Source organism: Leucopleurus acutus (genome assembly GCF_964270905.1).
Source record: "Leucopleurus acutus genome assembly, chromosome: 5".
Lineage (NCBI taxonomy): Eukaryota > Metazoa > Chordata > Mammalia > Artiodactyla > Delphinidae > Leucopleurus > Leucopleurus acutus.
In genome coordinates this window covers 112,546,861-112,568,918 of record NC_139147.1, presented here as the reverse complement: position 1 = coordinate 112,568,918, position 22,058 = coordinate 112,546,861, and the positions used below count along the sequence as shown (strand labels likewise).

At 36.1% G+C, this 22,058-nt stretch overlaps 1 protein-coding gene across 18 annotated transcripts in view; it reads left to right on the top strand.

The window, feature by feature from the left end:
- Positions 1–22,058, top strand: part of MBNL1 (muscleblind like splicing regulator 1) — a 176,717-nt gene that overhangs the window by 140,555 nt on the left and 14,104 nt on the right. For 8 of the 18 annotated variants that reach the window (XM_082840009.1, XM_082840013.1, XM_082840017.1 and 5 more), the window contains 4 exons: positions 5,233–5,433; positions 16,127–16,384; positions 17,555–17,608; positions 18,482–18,635. In XM_082840009.1, coding sequence (XP_082696135.1) covers positions 5,233–5,433; positions 16,127–16,384; positions 17,555–17,608; positions 18,482–18,635 — 667 coding nt within the window. The remainder of the gene's footprint in view (positions 1–5,232; positions 5,434–16,126; positions 16,385–17,554; positions 17,609–18,481; positions 18,636–22,058) is intronic. The other 10 variants (XM_082840015.1, XM_082840004.1, XM_082840014.1 and 7 more) reach the window with 2 other exon arrangements.

The following is a 22,058-nucleotide window of genomic DNA, read 5'->3' as shown; positions in this document are numbered from 1 at the left end:
TGATTTGCCCAGTCAGCAGGTCAGTCTAGAAGCAGAGTTTAAAACAGTATTTCTCATTTTATTCCAGTTACGGGCTACCTTCTTAGAAGAAAAGACACTGTAATGTAAATCTGTTGATAATTCCCGTTAGCTTTTGGCTCTATGTTTATATTCAAAATAATTGTTTACAGAGACTGTTTATAGCTCTTGTACAGGGCTGTGCTTACCCAGAAACATGGTTTTATATACCTTGATTTTGTGCTGTAAATTTTTTTAAAAAGCTTAATTTTTCCCTGTTTACACGTTTGACCATCACAAACACACCAGCCCCCGCCACACACACACACACACACAGAGGTAAAAATCTAGAAAAGTCTGACTTACAATTTGTGTTCTGTAAATCCCAGCACATACTGAGTATATATTATTTGTTTTATATACTCCCTCTATTTTATTAAAAATGGCAAACATTATACGCAAAACCAACACTGTTTCACACAGTGTTTTAAAATAAATTAGAATCCCTATGATATTTGCAAGATTACAGCATGGTAACAGTATGTTAATGAAACTTAGTTCAATATGAAAAAAGTGACAATCAGAAATAAAATAGATTTTAAATAAGCACACTAAAGAAATTAATGATTAAAATTTGAGATTCAGAGGAAATAACATTAAATCTTTTTTAATGTTCAAATATGTATACTAGAAAATATTTACTATATTTGCTAGTTAGTTTCTGTGGCAGAGAAAAACAGCAAATCCATAAATACATTTGTTAAGCAAATGTTTGTAGAGGACCTGTGTAGATGCCAAGTACAGGATGTGCAAAATGGACAAAGCACAGTGCCTGAGACTGCACTCTGAGAGCCCAAGTAGAAGAGATGGTTAAGTAAACACACCTGGTGATCAATGCTGAACTCCAGTGACGAAGAATTACGTAGGAACAGAGGGTAGGAAAAGCGCCTTCATAGTTGGAGGTGTGCGTGGATCAGGGCAAACTTCGAGAAAGAGTCCTGATTCTTGAAGCCTAATTAGGAATTAAACAGTTGGGCTGGACAGGAGCAACCTTCACCGTGGAGGGGAAACCATGTTCAAAAGCAGGGAGCCACAGGAGGCACATATACTTAGAGACCTCACATAGAACCTGAAAACTGGACCTATTTCTGTATTTAAATAGTAGAAGACCACATAGTACATGGAATAGGATTTCCCCAGGAGCCTTAAAGCCTACTGCTGCCTAGAGATTCTGATGAGTAGAGAGTGCCAGGGAGTTCCAGGCTTCAAGTCGTCCAGGTGATTCTGCTGGACAGCCAGCACTGCGAACCACTGGTTTTAGAACCACCTGGAATTAAACACACCGATGTCTAAATCCTAGGTCTTCCATGCACTCATTTGTGACCATGGGCACATAATCTCTGTGAGCCCTTTCCCTTATCTGCAAAATGAAACTAATAATATCCACCTGACAAGGCTGTAATTTATTCACACTTTCATTCATTCATTCACTCACTCACGTATTCAGTGTATATTTATTGAGGGCCTACTGTGTGCCAGGCATCATTCTCGGTTCTGGGAATTTAGTAGTGAACTAAACATGTATCCCCTCCTCCTTGTAACAAAAGCAGTGGAGTTTTTGCTTTCGTTTGCTCCAAGGAGTTTATACTCTACTATTATGAGGATTAAATATAATAACATAGGTAAAGCACTTAGCACAATGCCTGGCACACAATAAATAGAATTATTGTAATAGTCATGTTGGCACACAGTTTACGAGGGTCATAATGTGAAATTGAATAACATTTTCATTCATAATAAAGCCTGATTACCTTAATGGAATCGAATGTCTCATTTAAAACAAACAAGTGGTTAGCCCATAATGCACTGGCATTAGTGAGATTGCAATTTGTTTTTCTCTGCTTAGGATGTTCACTGGCAAAAAGGCAATCATAAACCAACCTTCCTTATGCCTTCTGGGAACAAAGATATCTGTAAATCATTATTACAAGGATATAGTCAGTATCAAATACACCAATTACATAGTTCTATGTTATCCTGTGGTTACTTCGGAGAAAATAGGATACTGCTTGATAATACCATTGTATTAATATCCGTCTTTGTGATTCTGCTGAATCCTCTTTCGGATGGCATTTGGAATAGAGAATTGGCAGTACCACAGTTCAAGTGCTTCACTAATCTGATTAGAGCACTCTGATGGGGCCGGCAATGACCTACCTCTAGCAAGGTGCTCTTTGAAAAAGGGATATAACAAATTTACAGAAATTCAAAAGAAATGAAGGAATGCTGCACTTCAGTGGGTTTTTTGGGCAGCTACTGGAATCCAGTTTCAAAGTACAGAGCTATTATTATCGATTGTCTGCCTGTTTAGCAAATAACTCTTTATCTGGAGAGGGAGCAGTTTGAGATAATGTTTGTTGAATAGTTGATGTTTTAGAATTTTAGAAGCTGCTACAGATTTTACTCGGGGACAGTGCCCTAAAGTTCTTCAGATTTGAATCTGTTCTGCTGAATTGTCAGAAAATTAATTCATGTGACGACTCTGTAGAAACAATCTAGTGGAAAAATTGTTTCCAGTTAATAAGATGAGTATTTTTATCTCATAAAAGTATTCTTTTATCTGTAATATGCAACTGCTACACTATATGCATTGCAGATTATAAATTTATTTTATTCGGTGATATTTAGCAAAGCTGGATTTTACTGGCCACTGATCTTATTTTCTTAAAATAAAAATGCTTTTCTTCCCTCCATCAGTTTGTCAGTTGGACCTCTGCTTCTAAATAATTATAGTAGATTGTGCAGAGTGACACAAACATCTCAATAACTTTCTGAAGTATACATTTAAAATGCCCTCTCTGGAAATACATATTAATTCATAGCAAGAATTAACATTGACCAGCTCTGTTCTCCATATTCTAAACTAGTCTTTTAGTCTTCTGTGCTAAATTTCTTATAATTCTTAAATAAGAGAAAAATTAGAGTGTTTTTCTGGCTGAAATGTCACATATTGTGTCCTACAGTATGTAACAGTGTAAGTTTAACCTGAATATTTCTGAATAGAGATCCAAGTTCAACATGTATTTACTATACAGGGCAATTCTTGTGTTGCTGCTGCCTTGGCAACCAGTAGTCAGTGAAGCAGTATCAGATCAGCTGCTGTTTGAATAAGTAACTGTTGATAGATGGAGATTGCTCTGGGCCCCAGTTTCTGACAGGTTATTGATTGTTAATATTTGGAACCCCCAATAGTTTCCTATTGTGCGTGGGTAGCTGCCTTGGGCAGGGATGGAACTGGGGACCGGAGGTATTACTTTAGGCAACTTCATCAAGAGCCATGAACCAGGCAGGGCAACTAACCATGGCATTCAAACCAACACATTAGGAACAATAATTATTTTAATTTGAAAATATCGATGGAATCCATGGTATATTGTTTATTCATCCAAGTGAATCAAATTATGTATTAAATACTATGTATTACATGGTCTTCTTAGTATGACTGGATATGCTGGCTGCAAATATTTTGTCCTAAAACAATTTGTGAAGTCACGAGAAGGCTGTATCCTTTAGGATAGGCATTTTCAACCCCAGCACTATTGACATTTGGGGCTGGATAAGTCTTTGTTACGAGGGACTGTTCTGTGTTATAGGACACTTAGCAGCCTCTACCCACTAGGTGCAGCTGGCATCCCCAGCTGTGACAACCAAAAATGTCCCCTGATATTGCAGAACGTCCCCTGCAAGGCAAAATCACCCATAATTGAGAACCACTGCCCTAAGAAAAAAGGTATACTTGAAATCTGTTTTACTCTTCTAAATACAGGATGAGTCAGGGCCAAATTAGATAAAGGATATATTTTATTTTTTTAAAGATATTTCTTCTGAGCTGTAAGAATTACTTTTGTAACATATACACCTTGATTGCATAAAACCTTACACCAAAACTCTCTTGAATACTAAATAAACTCTGGGGTCATCTAACTTCTTATTCCTGTCAGAGGGAAGAATTATCTACATTCTCATGTCCGTTTCTTTCTAAAAGAAATTTCTGTGATTCTATTCCTTACTACAGGGTAAAGATAACAAACTGTTTAAAATTACCTTAATGAACAGGATCCATTTTGTCCATTTGTTTTTGTGTTTTGGAAACAAACATTATTACACATAGCATTAAACATCAAGAATGAAAACTCCATTGAATTAAGAAGTTGAAAATTTACCACCAGTAAGGTGGAAAATTGTGCTAGGTTATCTTCTGAAAACTGGAAAAGCACATTGTTAAAATAGATTTCAGGTAAATTATTTAATTTTACTCAAAAACACATATTTCCTGATATGCAGATTTTCATATCAACAAATAGAAACTATTTTCATATATTCATGAAAGCATTCCTGGCAAAAAAAAATCTATCTTGTAGCATTTTATTCAATGCTACTATATGTATTTCCTTGAACAACCATAATGCATTTCTTTAGAAGTGTTCTTTTTCAGACTTCACATTTCAGAATAGTGTCTCCCTAGTAAGCTGAATTTGTTAAGTGTCTCACGAAGGTGTAATAGGCTGGTGGGAGATTTATAATTTCCCCAGGAAAACCTGCAACAAATATATATGCCAAATACTTTATCTTATATGCTCAAAAGAAATGGTGTCATCGTCACCTTTCACGTATCCCATAAGATTTATTCACAGTTTACATTGACTGTGAAATTCTGCTGTCCACTGTGAGTTCTGCTTTATTTATTCTAGATAATAGGACACTTGCAACCTATTAACAGTTGTAAACAGATCTTTTAAGTACATCTGACATAGCAATTATAAAATGTATTTCTTAGACAAGTTTCCAGGATTAAATCAGGACAAAGGTGGAGATTAGGTAACCACAAGAAGTTTCTGTATTGAATGGTTGAGCTATTTTTCAAAAAGAAATTGCAAGTATGATAGACCCCCAGCTTCAAAATCCCAGTGGAAAATTTAATGGATAATTACCCATTGTATTTTAGAAAAACGTTGATTTGATGAATGCTTATTTTAAGAAACATTCTTATCCTAAATGAGAGTAAATAAACATACAGTTAAATGGAGAGAGGGAGGGAGGGAAAGAGGAAGCAAAGGGAGAATGGGTTATGAATGGATGCATGGGTACATGGATGGAGGATAGATATATAATGCAGGATATCAACTTTGAACCAAGACCTGCCGATTAAATTTTGCTTTGTATTTTATTTTTCAGCCAATGTTTTCAGTTGCACCAAGCTTAGCCACCAATGCATCAGCAGCCTTTAATCCCTACCTGGGACCTGTTTCCCCAAGCCTGGTTCCAGCAGAGATCTTGCCGACTGCACCAATGTTGGTTACAGGGAATCCTGGGGTCCCTGTACCTGCAGCTGCTGCAGCTGCTGCACAGAAATTAATGCGGACAGACAGACTTGAGGTAGGAGTGATTCGCTGGTGTCTTTCTGTATTCCATTCTAAATTTCAAAGTGTGCGCTTTGTTTATTTCTTCCATGGCCATAAAGGTTAAAAACAATTCAAAGCAGAGATTTTGGTTTAGTGTTTGGAGCGTTTGGCTAGAATATAGATATGCTATGCTTGATGAATGTAACATTTATAGAAGCCACAACATCCATATGTAGAATAATGGGTAAGAACTTGGACTCTGGGATCAGACGGCTTATTACTTCACTGTGCCTCAGTTTCCTCATCTTCAAATTGGAGAAACTTATGGCATTTACCTCAAAGAGTTAGTCAGTGTCTGGCACACAGCAGAAGCTTCCTAAATGTTTCTTGTTATTGTTGCTATTAACAAATTCTATCAATCCCCTGGTACTTGTCCTCATAAAGATGTTATTCAGTTACTCTCTACAAAGTGTTTTGAAATTTATCGTTGCAAGTTTCCTCATAAGCCTCATAATATTTTGGTTGGAATAGCAAGGCAGCCTTGTTTGTGAAATGTGATTATAAGTTTTTAAATTGTAAATTGGGTGATGCTCTCAGTCTTAGAGTCAAGGATGATCAGATGTATATACTTTGCTATTGCTACATGAAAAAGAAATTAAAGATATAAATCTTATGTTGAAGTGGTTGTTGAGAATTTTAGCATGGCTGTACATTAGTGAACTTGGTAAACTCTAGATGAAGGGGAAAAATGGCAACATTACTGTACATTGAAGCTCTCAAATCTAGCATTGGTGTCCATATAAAGAGCAAATGAGCTCTTCCTCTGTTTCCTGGTTAGCATGAGACAGTACTTAGTGCTGAGAACGTTCACGTGTCTTAATTACTGAGAAAGCGGAAAAACAAGGCCATTGTGTGAACATAATTGACTCTAATCAGTTTAGCAGGAATTTATTTAATAAGCACCAATTTTTTGTTTATTAAGTTTCATTGCATGCATTACAAAGGATCTCAGATAGTTATAACTGCCACCATCTTTTTGATGGTAATAACAATAGTTGATATTTATTGGATATTTACTATCTACCAATCACAGCGTTACCCCTTCATATGCAACACATTTAATCCCCAAAACAATCTTATGAGGAAGATACTATCATTAACTCCATTTAACAGGGCGATAAATTTATGGAGAGAGATGTAACGTAACTTATTCAAGGTCACGTGGGTAGGGTGTTCCGGTGGGGAATGAACTCAGAACTACATTTTTAAACACTAGTATATTACTCTCCCTTCCCATACAGGTGATAGTACAAAGAGGAGGCAGTAAATTTTGGCTTGTGTGTTCCCTTTAGAGTTTTCATTTGTTTGTTTATTTTAGGCTTGTTTTTTTACCTTTCATTGAACGTTTTGGGAAAAGCTACTAATTACAAGAGTTCCACAAGGAGAACTCAGGAAGGATATTGAGACTTAATTGCACGCCCTCTATGCACCAAGGACTCTGCTGTGTGCTAGAGATAACACCTTGACTTGTGGGTGGTTCGTCATTGCACAATTGTTCTTGCTCATTGATTAACTAATGCTGTTTGCAGATAAACTGGGAGGAAATTTAAGAAATGTTAAATATTTAAAAATTATTAGATATGCTCAACGTATGAATCATCCCTCCTCCCCCCCCACCCACCGACCTTTCTGAAGCAAACCCTGGGTTCATAATGTGTAATTGTTGATTGTTTAATGGGAACCAAATAGGCAGTCTGAGATAACTTGATAGAATTAATTATTAATAGGAGATGATATTCCTAAAGCTGAGAACGTCTCTATGTAAATCTCTGTCAAAGAATCTCTTTAAAAGGCTGATTGTGTGGTCAGAACTCTTTTAAACTAATCCTCCCACAATTTTAGGTAGTCTGTAATTGGTTATATTTTGTATGGTGTTTAGTTAAAATGAAGACTCCTGTCTTTTTTTTGTTTTGCTTTTCTTTTGCAAGAAGCTACTTTGAGTATTTTGTCTGTCTTCCTTTCCCATAGTCACAACAAATGGCTACTGTTGCAATGACTGTCATTTCCTTTTAACCCGAATTCCACTTATCTAAATGCCTGATGGTAGGGCAGCTTCCTTATTCTCCTGCACAGGATCTGACTCAATGTCACAGTTACAACCTGTTAGGATGTTGCAATGCGAAGCTAAGGGCACCTTTCTCCTAGCACTTGTGATTTTAGACACTCCTATCTTCAGGGTATTTCCTCTCATGCTAATTGCACTACATCTTGGAGTCTAAAAGACATGGCAGTAAGTGCACACACTTAATTTACACATTTAGTTATTTGGGGTTTAAATCTATACTCTATTTTTAACTCAGGGAACTCCCAAGTACATTTTAGAATTTTGAGTTCCTTTTGAGGTGAACAGATTTTGAATCAGTTAAAATATTGGCCAATTCTTCTTGCCACTTCTTTCTCTCTTTGGCTACAAAATAGACAATGAAGAAGTTAAAAACATGGTAGATTATCAGCCTTCTGGTTCTGTTTAGAGGAACTAACACATATTTATATTTATAGCACCCAGTGTGATACTACAAAAAATGTTAAATTGAAAAACAGGAATCGAATCCAAGGATTAGTGCTGGTGATTTTGCTAGTTAGGTGAGTAAGCATAGGTCAAGTTTTTGATATTTTCCGAGCTTCATAGTCCACACATATTAAATTAGGGGAATATACCAGACAATCTCTAAGATCACCTCCAGTTAGAACATTCTAGGTGAAATTTAGGTCATTTTCCTGTGTTTAATGCCAGCCACAAACTACTGTAAAGGTATTTAACACATAAATAACACACACACACCTGAGCTTTCTATCACTACTCATATTATCCATTCTTTGTTGGATATCTTTTAAAAGACCTTGTAGCTGCATACTTTCTATGCTGTAAAATTCAGTCTTCGTGGTTTTCTCTAAAGAGGAGCAACTCTCCCGAATATCAGTCACTGAAATGAGGCTTTTAAAATTCCATTTTGTGACCTTGGGATGCCCTTGTGTAATTTTCAAGTAGCGGTCATTTTCAATGATTATTTTAAGAAATTGTTAAAAATCTGTAGGTACTGGAAAGGACTGAGGTTTTTAGTCATATCTTTGCTTCATTACAAAGAGTTGGTCATTAAGGAAATCATTGTTTGACTTATTTTCACGACACACAATAATTTTTTTATGGTGCAAGAAGGATCCATGAATGCATTTATTCTCTTGTTTATTCAACAATATCCAATGAAGAACTGTTGAACATCTTACACGTAAAAACTGTTGTAAGCAATATCTTGAAGCCTTATAAGGTTATCAGCTGTGTTATTAACAACAAGAAAAGGTCCACCAGAATAGTGCCAAGCTCATAAATGATGCCCAGTAACTTAGTCCGTGAAGGAATAAATGAGTCAGTCAGCCAGTTAATCAATTAATTAATCACAGAACGATACATGCCCTTATTCAGAGCTTAGGGTAGTGTAACAGAAGAGATAAAATATGACACATTTTAAACATGTGTTAGCATTCTCCTTGAGAACATGTTTACATTTTGAACATTCCAGCTACAAAGTATGGCATCTAGTTCATGCCCCTAGTCCTAGAGCAATGGCTTTCAAGCTTTAATGTGATTAGAATCACTTGGGACGATTGTGAAAAACGCAGGGCCTGGGAATTCCCTGGCGGTCCAGTGGTTAGGACTGGGGCTTTCACTGCCCAGGGCCTGGGTTCTGTCCCTGGTCAGGGAACTAAGATCCCACAAGCCACACAGCACAGCCAAAAAAAAAAAAGAAAAAATTAAAAACTAAAAAAAAAAAATGTTAATGCAGGGCCTCATCCCCACAGACTGATGCAGTGGGTCTTTAGCGGGTCTCTGAAATCCTTTGCACAGATCTGCCAGGTGATTCTAAATGCAAATGGTCTATAAAATACCTATTCCAGGGATGCCAGCACCTGTTATTTAAGTCTTAATTTTCATCATTTACCTCATGTACAGTTACTTGTATACAAAAATCTTCCTTCTCCAATGCATTTAGCATTCTACATTTTGTGAAACTGCTGAGAGCACAATGTGTACAGCATTATGAAATATTTTAAGCAATTGGTGATAATTTTTAGGGTAATTTATACTGCATAACAGCATTAACCAAACAAAAGACAAACCAGTGGCCACATATTTCATATGCTGATGGAGACATTAGATTGCCATTTCGTGAACTACATCATTTTTATATCAATAGTCTGTATGACAAAAACATATGACATATTCCAGGGAAGGAGAGCAAACCACTAGGCTTCTGATACTTTTCAGTTAAAGTTTGTTTTAAAATAAAGTATTCATGTGCCGAAAGTTTTATTCTACTGAGGTAATCATGACATGAATTTCTAATTCAGACCACTGGATACTGAATGCTTCCACTACTTACTGACACAGAAGAGTCTAGTGACTTTTTTCATATAGACATAAAAACATATGATACCTACTGCCTACACAAAAAAGAGCATTTAAAGATAAATATGGATTCAAGGGATAGTGAAAGGCATTCCTACATGACATTATTATAGGCATTGAATGGATTTGTCATGATCTATTGCATGTAAAAGATGCAATTCAAAATAAGATTAGAAAAGCAAATGCTTTTAATAATATAAGAAAGGCTTACTGATAGAATTATTTTACTTCCGTATTTTTGTAGAGAGTGTTTGGCTACTGCTTGTATGATATTTTAATTTCTTTAGAAAATTACCAAGAAATATTGAGTTTTACGCACACAGGTCTATGTAGTCTACATTTTTTTTTAATTGTAATAAGGCTTTAGAATGACTCTCTAAAATGTGGTCACACCCCCCATTTAAAACATCTAGTCTCTGTCGATTATCACTGTCTGTGATTAGTTTGAGTTTTGTTTTAGAGATGATAGAGTTGTACGTTGTTTAAAATAAGGGAATTGCTAATCCTGGCTCAGCCAACTCATATTTGCTGTTTTTCCACCAATTTCTTCATACAAATTAAAGCTAAAATGCCCCTATCTTTGCAGTTATTTAGAAGGAGTAATAAAGGTAACTATAGATCTGAACATTTGGCATATTGATGAGCTTGTTTCAGATGTCCTGTCATGCATAGAAATGAGTAAATGAAAATCTGGCAGTGTATTTAATGGGAAGTTTTATTTAGTTGGTCATTCCTGTATATTCAGATTTGATTTTTTTTAATTACATAAGGTCAAATGACAAATTCTTAGCTATATCATCTATAGAAATATGCTTGTCTTCACTGGCCTGGTGGTAATGATAGGTTCCACCTTTTAGATTTCAAAGAAAACTCCCAGTTGATCTTAACAGAAATTCTCTGAGGTAGCTAAAGTAGATGTCTTTTTCTTCAGTTTTTAAAAAATGAGGTTCAGGTAGACCAAATTTGTACAATTATCAAATAACAGACTGAAACTAGATATCGCATCATCAGATATTTATCTTGGGAATGTAATTTTACCAACAATTAACTAAGATCATTTCCCCTAATCACCAGAATTTTAAGATGTGGATATTTGAATTCTTTTTGAATTGAAAACACAGGTAATTTCTTCGTATTAGATTGTATATTCATGATCTGTAATGCTTTGGGTTCTTTGATAAAATTGATTATCCAGTATTTCTTTTTTAAAGTGTTGTGTTAGCTCAAACTTAATAAAGTCCATGATGCTTATTGTTGAACAATGGGTATGTATGTGTCTTTGAATAAGCTCCTTAATATTGGTCATTAGGTTTAAATTGACTTCCCAGAGTATTAAAGTACCCTGAGACGGGCTTCCCTGGTGGCGCAGTGGTTGAGAGTCCGCCTGCCAATGCAGGGGACACAGGTTCGTGCCCCGGTCCGGGAAGATCCCACATGCTGCGGAGCGGCTGGGCCCGTGAGCCATGGCTGCTGAGCCTGCGCGTCCGGAGCCTGTGCTCTGCAACGGGAGAGGCCACAACAGTGAGAGGCCCGTGTACGGCAAAAAAAAAAGTACCCTGAGAGTCCCTCTTCCCTGTTACAGTTAGCCCTCTCTTCCTGCTTTGAATGTTAGTCTCTAAAGATGACTAACTATGTTAAGCACAAAACATAGAATGTCTCTTAAAGAACATGCAAATGGCTGTTTAGTTTTGAATAAGTTCATCCATTGACCTTAATTTCCTTAGACTCTCAAGCCTTAACTTGCAGAGTAATGATGAATTTAATACTACTTATACAACCTATTATTATTTTGACCATTTTGAAATATGTTTGTCATGTTTATAGAAATTGAGATCGAATAACAACTGTTTAATCAGATTTGTATAGTGTGTTTTAAGCTATCTGTACATTATCTTATTCAGTATTCATGATTCCAGAGCTAGTAAATATAAACACTAGATAGAACTGAAAATTTCTGATTTCAAACTCTATTCTCTTTCCACCCTACTACTGCTATTTAATTAACCAAAGAAGGTTTATGTAGAATTAATTTAGATTTCCTTGGGAAGTTTTTCTGATTGCTTTTTCTTTTGATTATTTAAAGTTTATATGCCAAAGGTGTTTTTCTGGAAATGGAATTTTCAGTGAATATTTTTATTGAAATGACGGTTTTTACTGTGAAAGCAACCTCTTATCCATTTTGTATGAAAGTTTCCAAAACTTACCTGATTTCCAAAGCAAATCCTGCCTTAATACTTTTTTTTTTTAATCGAGTATAGTTGATTTACAGTGTTGTGTTAGTTTCAGGTGTACAGCGAAGTGAATCAGTTATATGTATACATATATCCACTCATTTTTAGATTCTTTTCCCATATAGGCCATTACAGAGTATTGAGTAGAGTTCCCTGTGCTATACAGTAGGTCCTTATTAATTATCTATTTTATATATAGTAGTGTGTATAGGTCAACTGCCTTAATACTTATAGTACATATAAGTACTTATACTTACAAACATTCTTTTTGATTGAAGCACATTATGTGTTTAGCTAATATCAATAGATGGAATTATTTTCATCTAGGTTTGAAAACCACTTACCAAACTGTAAAAAGTACTTATATATGTTGACCCACTAATGCCATTTCTGCACATTTATCCTTAGAGAATGATTTTTTTAAGGAGTGTGGTCATGAATATACTCTTTGCAACATTATTTGTAATATGGGAATATTGGAAATAATCTAGATGTTCTCTGAAAGAGTTACCTATATTATACACATCTGTTTTATGGAATTTGATGCAGCCAGCAAAAATGATGACTCTGGACACTATTAAGTAAAACAAACAAACAAAAAGCTTATGCTACATTGTTGAGCAAAAACAGATCACCAAGTAATAGCCATGCTATAGTTATAACTATTTGAAAAATATGTTCGTGCAGAAGATTGGATGAGAATAGAAAAAAGAGCCATAATGTTGTTAGGATTTTCAAATCCTAATTTTATCTTCTTTGTTCCAAATTCTCTGTGTGGTAAATTGTGCGATTTCTTATCCTGATTTGAATTATAAGGTTAGATTTGTTGAAATTTTGTCTGTCAACTATAATTTGGTAACACAATACTACAACTAAGAGATTTCTTTTGGGGAAGCAACACAGTCTAAAGTTTGCTTGAGTTTATCAGGCCAAACCCATATTCAGCAGTCAAGGGATAGGTCCCATTTTATTGATGGTCATTAGTAGAGAAAAATCTGTTTGAAAAGCTTTGGGAAGTTTGTTCTGGTCAGATAGGTACCCAGCAATCCATATATACATGCAAAGCTTGGCAAACTTCTCTAGCCCCTCTAGCCTTGTAGCTCTCACCAGTACAAGTCTTCACAAGAGATTTTCAGTTTCTTCTCTATTTTTTTCAAAGGCAAGAATAATAGGAGAACAGCTATTTCAGTATATTTCTTTTGTTCCATTTCTCTTGTCAGGAGGAACCTTAAGTTGGAAAAAAAAAATAAAACAGTCAAAAATGTGTATCATGCAGAAACAGTTACCTAAGTTCTTGGAACATCAGAAAAGGCTGAATTTAGGAACGAAATTCTGAGCTAACTGCTAGTTATCAGCTCTGCTTAAATGTTTTTTAGAATTCCCCCCCAGTGCATCCTGCAAGGCAGTAAAGAGTACAAAACTGTAATAAACCAATTATTAACCTATACAAACCACACTGACACATGCATAAAGCAAACGGAGAGGGACGAGAAGGGGTCTTAGAACGATCATCTTTATGCAACCTGATTTTAAGCTCACATCCCTGAAAATAAAAAGAACGTTGAGATGGACAGAGAAATAAAAAAGTCAAGATCAGCCTGGCACTCAGCACTGGCATAATTGTTTTTGAAAAATTGCAAATCTTTGATTTTGATAGTGATTCAAGATCCTACAGATAGACTGCCTTCAGATCTTCTTTCTCGTCAGTGTGGCAAAGAGTGAGAGAAATTGGAAAACAGAGTGTTGGTTCAGCTGCTGCCAGTTTCTTTGCGAGCATATTCGAGAAAGCAGGAATTACTGAAGAGCTAACAGCAGTAGTGTCCGAACACAGATGGTTTCCTATTGGATGAGGCTGCATTGACACAGATTTGTTTAAACAGAAAAGTAACTTTTTTGTTTATGCTGTGGTATAAGTTTAGCATAATTTTGCATACATACGTGGAGAGTTTTTATCCTCGTTTAAGTGTTCCTCTCTTCCTATTTTGATGAGCCTAATTTAGTAAGTGGGGATTTGTGGTGTAGAAAGCCGCACAGCTGACTCCAGTCCTCAGTGAGAGTGGAGGACAATAGTTGTGGATAACAGCTTTACCACTTTTGCTTTTCAAATTATAAACTCCTGGATATCCTTGTTTTCTTTTGTTCAAGAAGATAAATGCAATGATTAAAAAAAAAAAAAAAGGATCTTCTGTAACTTCCTAAGTCATCTTTGTATTCCTAATATCTCTCAGAGTGTCTGGCACAGAGTAGTTATTTAATAATTTTTAAAAATTACATAAATTGAGGTGATGAATAGAGTTGCCTCATTCTATGTGGAATGCAATGCTTTAGCTAGCTTGAGGTTTCCGAATGGTGCAAGATGTCGTTTATAATGCTATTTTTAAGATATACCACGATACAAATTATAGAGACCTTTTTAAAAGGAAGCACTTTCCTCAATAATGGGATATGGATGTAAAAGGGGGAAATGCCTAGAATTAAATGTGATCATTTCATGTATTTAAATCCAAGAAAATCTTTGTTTTTTTAAATCACAATGGGGTTCCCCCCCTCTTTTCCCCTTGATGAATTCCAAAATTGAGTGTTCAGGGTCTGCATTCGCTCAGTTTGTAAAAAGATTTGTGAAAAACAAAACGGAAACATCCTTGGAGCATGAAGTAAGAGCATAAAAATATAAGGACATTCTGTGTTTAGATGGCCCTCTTGTGGTAAAAAGGTCAAACTATTCTGACTGAAGACAGCGCCGGCAACCTCTTGATTAGAGCAAGCACCATGACAAACTTTAATAGTAAGAGTCAAAATCGAGCAGATGAATGAAAAATAATCCATTTTCACCTTTCCCCAGGGACCCCATCCAACATTAATAGATATAAAACAAACAGTAGGGCTTCCCTGGTGGCGCAGTGGCTGAGAGTCCGCCTGCCGATGCAGAGGACGCGGGTTCGTGCCCCGGTCCGGGAAGATCCCACATGCCGCGGAGCGGCCGGGCCCGTGAGCCATGGCCGCTGAGCCTGCGCGTCCGGAGCCTGTGCTCCGCAACGGGAGAGGCCGCAACAGTGAGAGGCCCGTGTACCGCAAAAAAAAAAAATAAAAAAACAGTAACAAAAACTAATCTTTTTCCATCTGCTTTTTATAGCTACCAGGTAAATCTCTAATGATCAAAAACTTAGCTCTTCGAAACATTTTATGAAAAAGCTATCATTTTACTTTTTACACTTTCTTAAATAATTTCTGATTAGCATAAAAGTTGCAAAGATAGAACCAAGAGTTCCTGCCTATCCTTCACCCTGCTTACCTAAATATTGACAGCTTACATAGCCATGTTACCACTCACAAAACCAGAAAATTAGCCTTGATAAGCTGCTATTAGCCAATCTACAGACCTCAATCAGATTTCACCAGTTGTCCTACCAACCTCCTTTCTCTGACTCCAGGATCATTCAGTCTGTGACAGTGTCTCAATCTTTCTTTGTCTTTCATGACCTTGACACTTTGGAAGAGTACTGATCAGTCATTTTGTAAAACATCCTACCATTTTAGTTTGTCTGATGTTTCCTCATGATTAAATAAATTCAGGTTATGCGTTCTCAGCAGTAATACAACCAATGTAATGTTGTATCCTTTTTTCAGTGCATCATATCAGTAGGTACATGATGTCATTATGTCTTTATTACTGGTGATATTAACTTTGATTGTTTGATTAAAGCAGTGTCTCCAGGGTTCTTCACTATATAAAGTTACTGTTTTCCCCCTTGGTAATGAATAAGTATATCAACATAATTTAAATTAGATATTTTACCATAATTAGTATCATAAATGTGTTTTCTTTCTCATGGACATTTTACTGAAATGGGATTATAATTTGTATACCGAACTGAGAATGTTTTCAAGTTATTTTGTGGTTCCTTTGCAAATTATCTTTTCCCCTTTCATTTGTTGGCTTCTATCACCAGTCTTGCACTTTAAGTTAAAATCTTCGGAAAGTTTCTACTTGTCCATGTTGACTGGCCCCTGTGCGCTTAATGACCCCGTAGGTATGTCGAGAGTACCAGCGTGGCAATTGCAACAGAGGAGAAAACGATTGTCGGTTTGCCCATCCTGCTGACAGCACAATGATTGACACCAATGACAACACAGTCACCGTGTGTATGGATTACATCAAAGGGAGATGCTCTAGGGAAAAGTGCAAATACTTTCATCCTCCCGCACATCTGCAAGCCAAGATCAAGGCTGCCCAATACCAGGTCAACCAGGCTGCTGCAGCACAGGCTGCAGCCACCGCAGCTGCCATGGTGAGTTAGAGACCTCAGATCAATCCTCGTTAACAGTCAAAAAAGCAAAGTGAACAGCTATATCTGACGACAAGCTATTCATTTATTAACCTTTTTAAAAAAATTTTTTGCTTACGATATGTTTGTTCAGGTATCCCAGACAATACATAATGAAGTTACCATTCAGAGAAGTGAGAGAAACTCCTCAAATGGTTCAGATTGCTCCTTCCCTCGGCCTAGCTCTTAATACTGTGTCTTATTCTGGATATAGGGTTTCTGAAATTTCTGCTTCGTACAGAACACCTGTCTCCTTTTCGGTTTAACGATACTGCCATTTCGGTCCTCTTATTTCTGTGTGCCACCTAATCAGCCATTGTTTTCCTTCGGTGTGTTCTTTCGCACATCAAGGCTCTTCTCTACATTATCTTGCTTTTAACCATAAGAGAATCTGGAACTATTTAGGAGACTTGCTTCAACAAAATTGTTTTTAGAACTAGGTACAAGATTTTGAACAGTTTGCTATCTAGATAATCTTAAGCACTATTGTGGCATAAACAGAACTGTAAAACTAGAGAAGCTTGCCTATGCCATTATGTAGAAAGGAGAAAGCAGTACTCAAGGAGGAGTTAGAAATTGGATCATTTAGAACAGATACCTATACACTTAAGGTAAATTTTAATGTGATCTAATAGCTGATTTTAATGAGTCCATTTTTGTTCCTTGCTTAGCTGTTGTAATGTTGTCCTTTTTTTTTACATAAATATATGACGTAATCTTTAAAATATTCATAAAAAACACTGTGTGGTATTTCATAGCACAGTAAAATAATCACGAGAGAGGTCTTTTCTGTGTTTGTTTATGGATACTTGAGCAAAAATACAGAAGGCAGACTCTCTCCTCCTCTCTTCCTTTCACTCTTTTTTTTTTTTTCTGTTAGAGTATCTTGTTTGTAATTAACTACAAAGAGGAGTTATCCTCCCAATAACAACTCAGTAGTGCCTTTATTGTGCATGCTTAGTCTTGTTATTCGTTGTATATGGCATTCCGATGATTTGTTTTTTTATTTGTTTTTTCTCACCTACCCAAAAATGCACTGCTGCCCCCATGATGCACCTCTGCTTGCTGTTTATGTTAATGCGCTTGAACCCCACTGGCCCATTGCCATCATGTGCTCGCTGCCTGCTAATTAAGACTCAGTCGGCTGTCAAATCACTGAAGCGACCCCTCGAGGCAACCTTTGACCTGGTACTATGACCTTTCACCTTTTAGCTTGGCATGTAGCTTTATTGTAGATACAAGTTTTTTTTTTTTTATCTATTTAAAAATATATATTCCTTTTTCTGTTATAAAGTTGTAAAGTACAATGAAAAACTGAGTGTGGTTTCCTGACAAAATTAGCGGAAAGACCGTAATACAAGTCCCTGGACGGATATCATACAATGAAAGATTCCGAAAGCCCAGCAGTCCACATTCAGTTTAACTACATTGTAGAATATTCTAATGGAATACTTGAAGGACATTAAAAATGTATTTTTGGACTGTATATTTATGTACCTGTTTGGTTAGCATGGCTTTAGTGATAGAATTATTGACTTTTTAATATTTCTAGTTCAGTGTTTTAAGAAAAAAAAAAACTTGCATGCTCTGGGACATGTGCATGTTTAGGTAGACATGGGGGGAGGGGCAGAGTGGGACTGATTTTTATTTTACCTGTTTCGGTCACTCCGTACAATTAACTATTAACATTGCTTATACTTGTCAGTCCTCATGGAGCTCGCAGTGCAGCTTTTCTTCTTTTCCCAAATCAATGGCTTCTCCCAGAAAGCCTGAAGCATTATGGGACTTAAAACACTTTAACACATTATAACATGTGCTCTCATACTAGTGGGTTTTTCCCCCCGCCCCCAAGACAAAAATAATGCTTCCTTTAAAGCTTTTATCTTGCTTTTTTTTTTCCCTTTAAATTTTCGTTTATTGGATGTTTTTTCCCCTTGGGTAGTTAAGTGCTCTGCTGCTTGCTTGCTCATGCTTCCTAACAATTTTAGCCCTCAACTGATTTTTCTTTTTTCTTTTTCTCTTTTTACTGGTATTTGTTTTTTATACTCATTCACTAAACAGGGAATTCCTCAAGCTGTACTTCCCCCATTACCAAAGAGGCCTGCTCTTGAAAAAACCAACGGTGCCACCGCAGTCTTTAACACTGGTATTTTCCAATACCAACAGGCTCTAGCCAACATGCAGTTACAACAGCATACAGCATTTCTCCCACCAGGTAAGGGGTTTGAGTTTATTAATAAATGAATCTGATGATCCCTGTAGAGTGCTACTGGTAGAGCAGATAAGCCACACCCCCAGTTGTTTTTAGCCATAGAGCAGGTGGAAGGTAAGATGGAAACTTGTCTGAGGTATCTCCTATGGTTTTCCTTAAAAACTAAGAATTTTAGCTTAATGAAAGATGGATTAGACATCATTGATGTTTTATATATTTATTTTTGTTTGTGTAATTTGGAATTGAAATAGAGTTCTTTTCTTTTTTTTTTCCTCTTTCCTCTACACCGTTATATGTCTGTCAAGCTATTTTATGACCCTTTCCTGCTGTAAGACCCCTTTGCCTTCATGATTCCGTAGAGTTCATTTGAATTATATGAAATGACACTTTTCAGTTTTGATTTTATTTTTCAGCCTTTTTGTTTTCAAGGTGGAGAATAAAAAACTGACTTTGTGTTCCAGAGCTCTTAAAAAGTGCTCTTATCAGTACCAATCAGTATATATCACTTAAAATTGTTGCTCCTGAGCTAATATTGAAGTAGCCCTAAGTGCCCAGTGAAGTTTACATTTATTGTTGAGTTATGCATTTGTGGTTTCAGTTGATTACAACTTAGTCAAATAAATATACTCTAGAACTATACACAAAGATATATAATTTAAAAACATAAATAATCAGAAAATTAGTTATCTAGAAATTCATTATTTTTGCTCACTCATCATTTACTTCAGAAAAATACATATTACACTTCTTGTAATCTGGAATTCAACTAACCAGAGACTCTAATCTTATTTTCCTCTTTACCTCTTAATCTTTCTAAAAAATTACCATGTGTTAAGAGATTTATTTAATACAATAATTTTATTAATTAAATTGATAAATTTATGACTAGATGTGTATGTCAGAGATCCAGCCCCATTAGTATATTATACTATGTTAACAGTATTTACAGGGCATTACGTTCAAAATGCCATGAGGGAATGTGATAATTTGTTTTTGAATAATGAGAATAAATTACAGTCACATTAGTTTTTACTGCTAAGCACAACTTTATATACAGCGCATCTTTGAAAACTAGCCATCCCTATGTAGAATATGTAGTAACATTCAATGAACTAGAATATTCCACTAATTGAAATAGCCTGTCCTAGAACCACAGATAAAATGATGTTTACTCATGAAATAGTGTCTATCAAGTTGCAGTTTGTCCATTTTAGAACAGAAATTAAATCATTTTGATCTGTAGGGTACTTGTTGCATTCTGAGGGAAAAGTCACATTTGTTTTAAGTTTTATAAGATTAAAAAATTTCTTCTCAACGTATACAGTTTTTCAGAGATTTCCAGAAATGGATCTTTTTGCCTTAGTATAAATTGCCACGCCCCTGGATTTATGCTGTCTCCAACAGATAATCTATCAATTTTTCTATAGTCAGATCAGTAGACAAAGTTTCAAGGGATTCAAACAAAGTTTCAAAGTTTCAAGTAGGTAACTGCCATAATCTCTTTGAAGAAATTAAAAATTATTTTTGTCAGTTTATTTCATTGAATAAAACCTTACTACTAGAAATGACAGTTTCCCTATTTAAAAATCTAAAAATAAAAACAAATCTAACTTCTTCCATAAATTATTTAAAGAAACCTAAAATAATCTGTTTTACCAAATGGGTTTTGCATCAGTTTCTCCAAAAACATTCAAACGACTGAAGATTTTTCTAAATAAGTATAATCATTAATTGCATGATATGCATGACTCTGACTTACGACAATAGTCTCTCCCTGGAATGGTTTTTTGTCTGTGGATAGGATAGAGCAAAAGATGATAGGTAAGGTCAAGTCAGAGAAAAACAATAAATACCTTCATAAGTCAGAATCATACTTATCTCTTTGTTCTAGAAACTAAGCATTGTTAATTTAAATAAAGTGTGCCACAATATATTGAAATATGCTGAAATTTTTAAGATGCATTTGCATTTTTATGATGAATTTGCATCAGAAATATTCTGTTCTTGATATTTGTAGTCAACATGCTATGAAATTATTGCAATAGTAACATCAAATAAGAGTTCTTTGTAACCCAGTTTTAAAGAGCTTAAGCTTCAGGTTAACCTTTATTAGTCACATAATCAGAAGTAAGTACTGCCTCCATCATTCCTTAAAAATATTTTCATTGTCGGGACTTTCCCTGGCGGTCCAGTGGTTTGTACTCCACGCTTCCACTGCAGGGGGCACAGGTTCGATCCCTAGTCAGGGAACTGAGATCCTGCATGCCACGCATTGCGCAGCCAAAAATAAAATTTTCATTGTCATATGTACCTGCGTGCCAGTATGGCATTAAGAAGTTAAAATGGATAGCCCATTTATACTTCTGCCAAACCACTTTATCAGACAACCAGAAAGGAAAGAAATCTAAGGCAGAGAATATGAAACCCAAATGCCTTAAGGGCCAGGCAGGAAACGTGAATAAGTGAGCAAGAAATAAAGTAGGAGCTGTGGGGTCTGGGAGGCACTGGAGAGCACAGGCCCAGTCTAAAGGGGTCGGTCAATGTTCAGACTTAGCCCTTTGCTGCCTTAGAGGATTGTCTGCCTAGTGGGTATGGTGCACTGCACAGTACCCTTTGTGGTTCCATACACGTCAGAGTCTTCGTGAACAAGGGGTGGTTGTGTCTGTTCCTCCCAGGGTTGGTTGTATACAAACTTGTACAACCTAATGCAGCGGCCCTGGTGTCCAGTGTTGCCAGATCTTATGATTTTTTTTTCCAGATATTCTGGACATTTGGAGGTTCATATGTGAAATCTCTCAATTTTGAAATATTTTCAGCTCATTTAAGTTTTTAAATATACTTTGAGAACTACAGAAAATCCATCCTACCACAAATTCATATGTCATCTTATGTATAACGCCTGGGAGAAAAAGTCATTTTCCGAAGTCTAGGTTATTCTGCAGACATATAGAAGAATTATATGATCAGAGCATCCTATCTAACCACAGAATTATACTTTGGAAGTTATATTCTGAAGACTTTATTGGAACTGATTAGAAAAAGGAAGTCATTTATTTTTTGCAGTTTAGAGTCTTAGAGCTCTGTAGTCTGTTGCTTCAATCATAACTTCAGGGACACGCAGGTCTATTTCATTGAAGTTACAATGAAGCATGGTTGGCTAAATCTTTAGAGCAGGTAACTCTGTATACAGAGTAAGTTGCTAGCAAAAGATCAGGGTTCAGTGGCAAACCAGCTAGCTAGCTAAGACAAATTAGTATATACCGTAACTTTTAAGAACAAACTGGGACTTACGTGGCCTATACCCATCTATCGATCATCCATCCGTGTATGCATTCATCTATCCATTTATCCATCCATCCTTCTAACCATCTATCTATTCTTCTCTCTCACCCTACCTCCTTCCCTTCCTCTCTTTCTTCTGTTCCT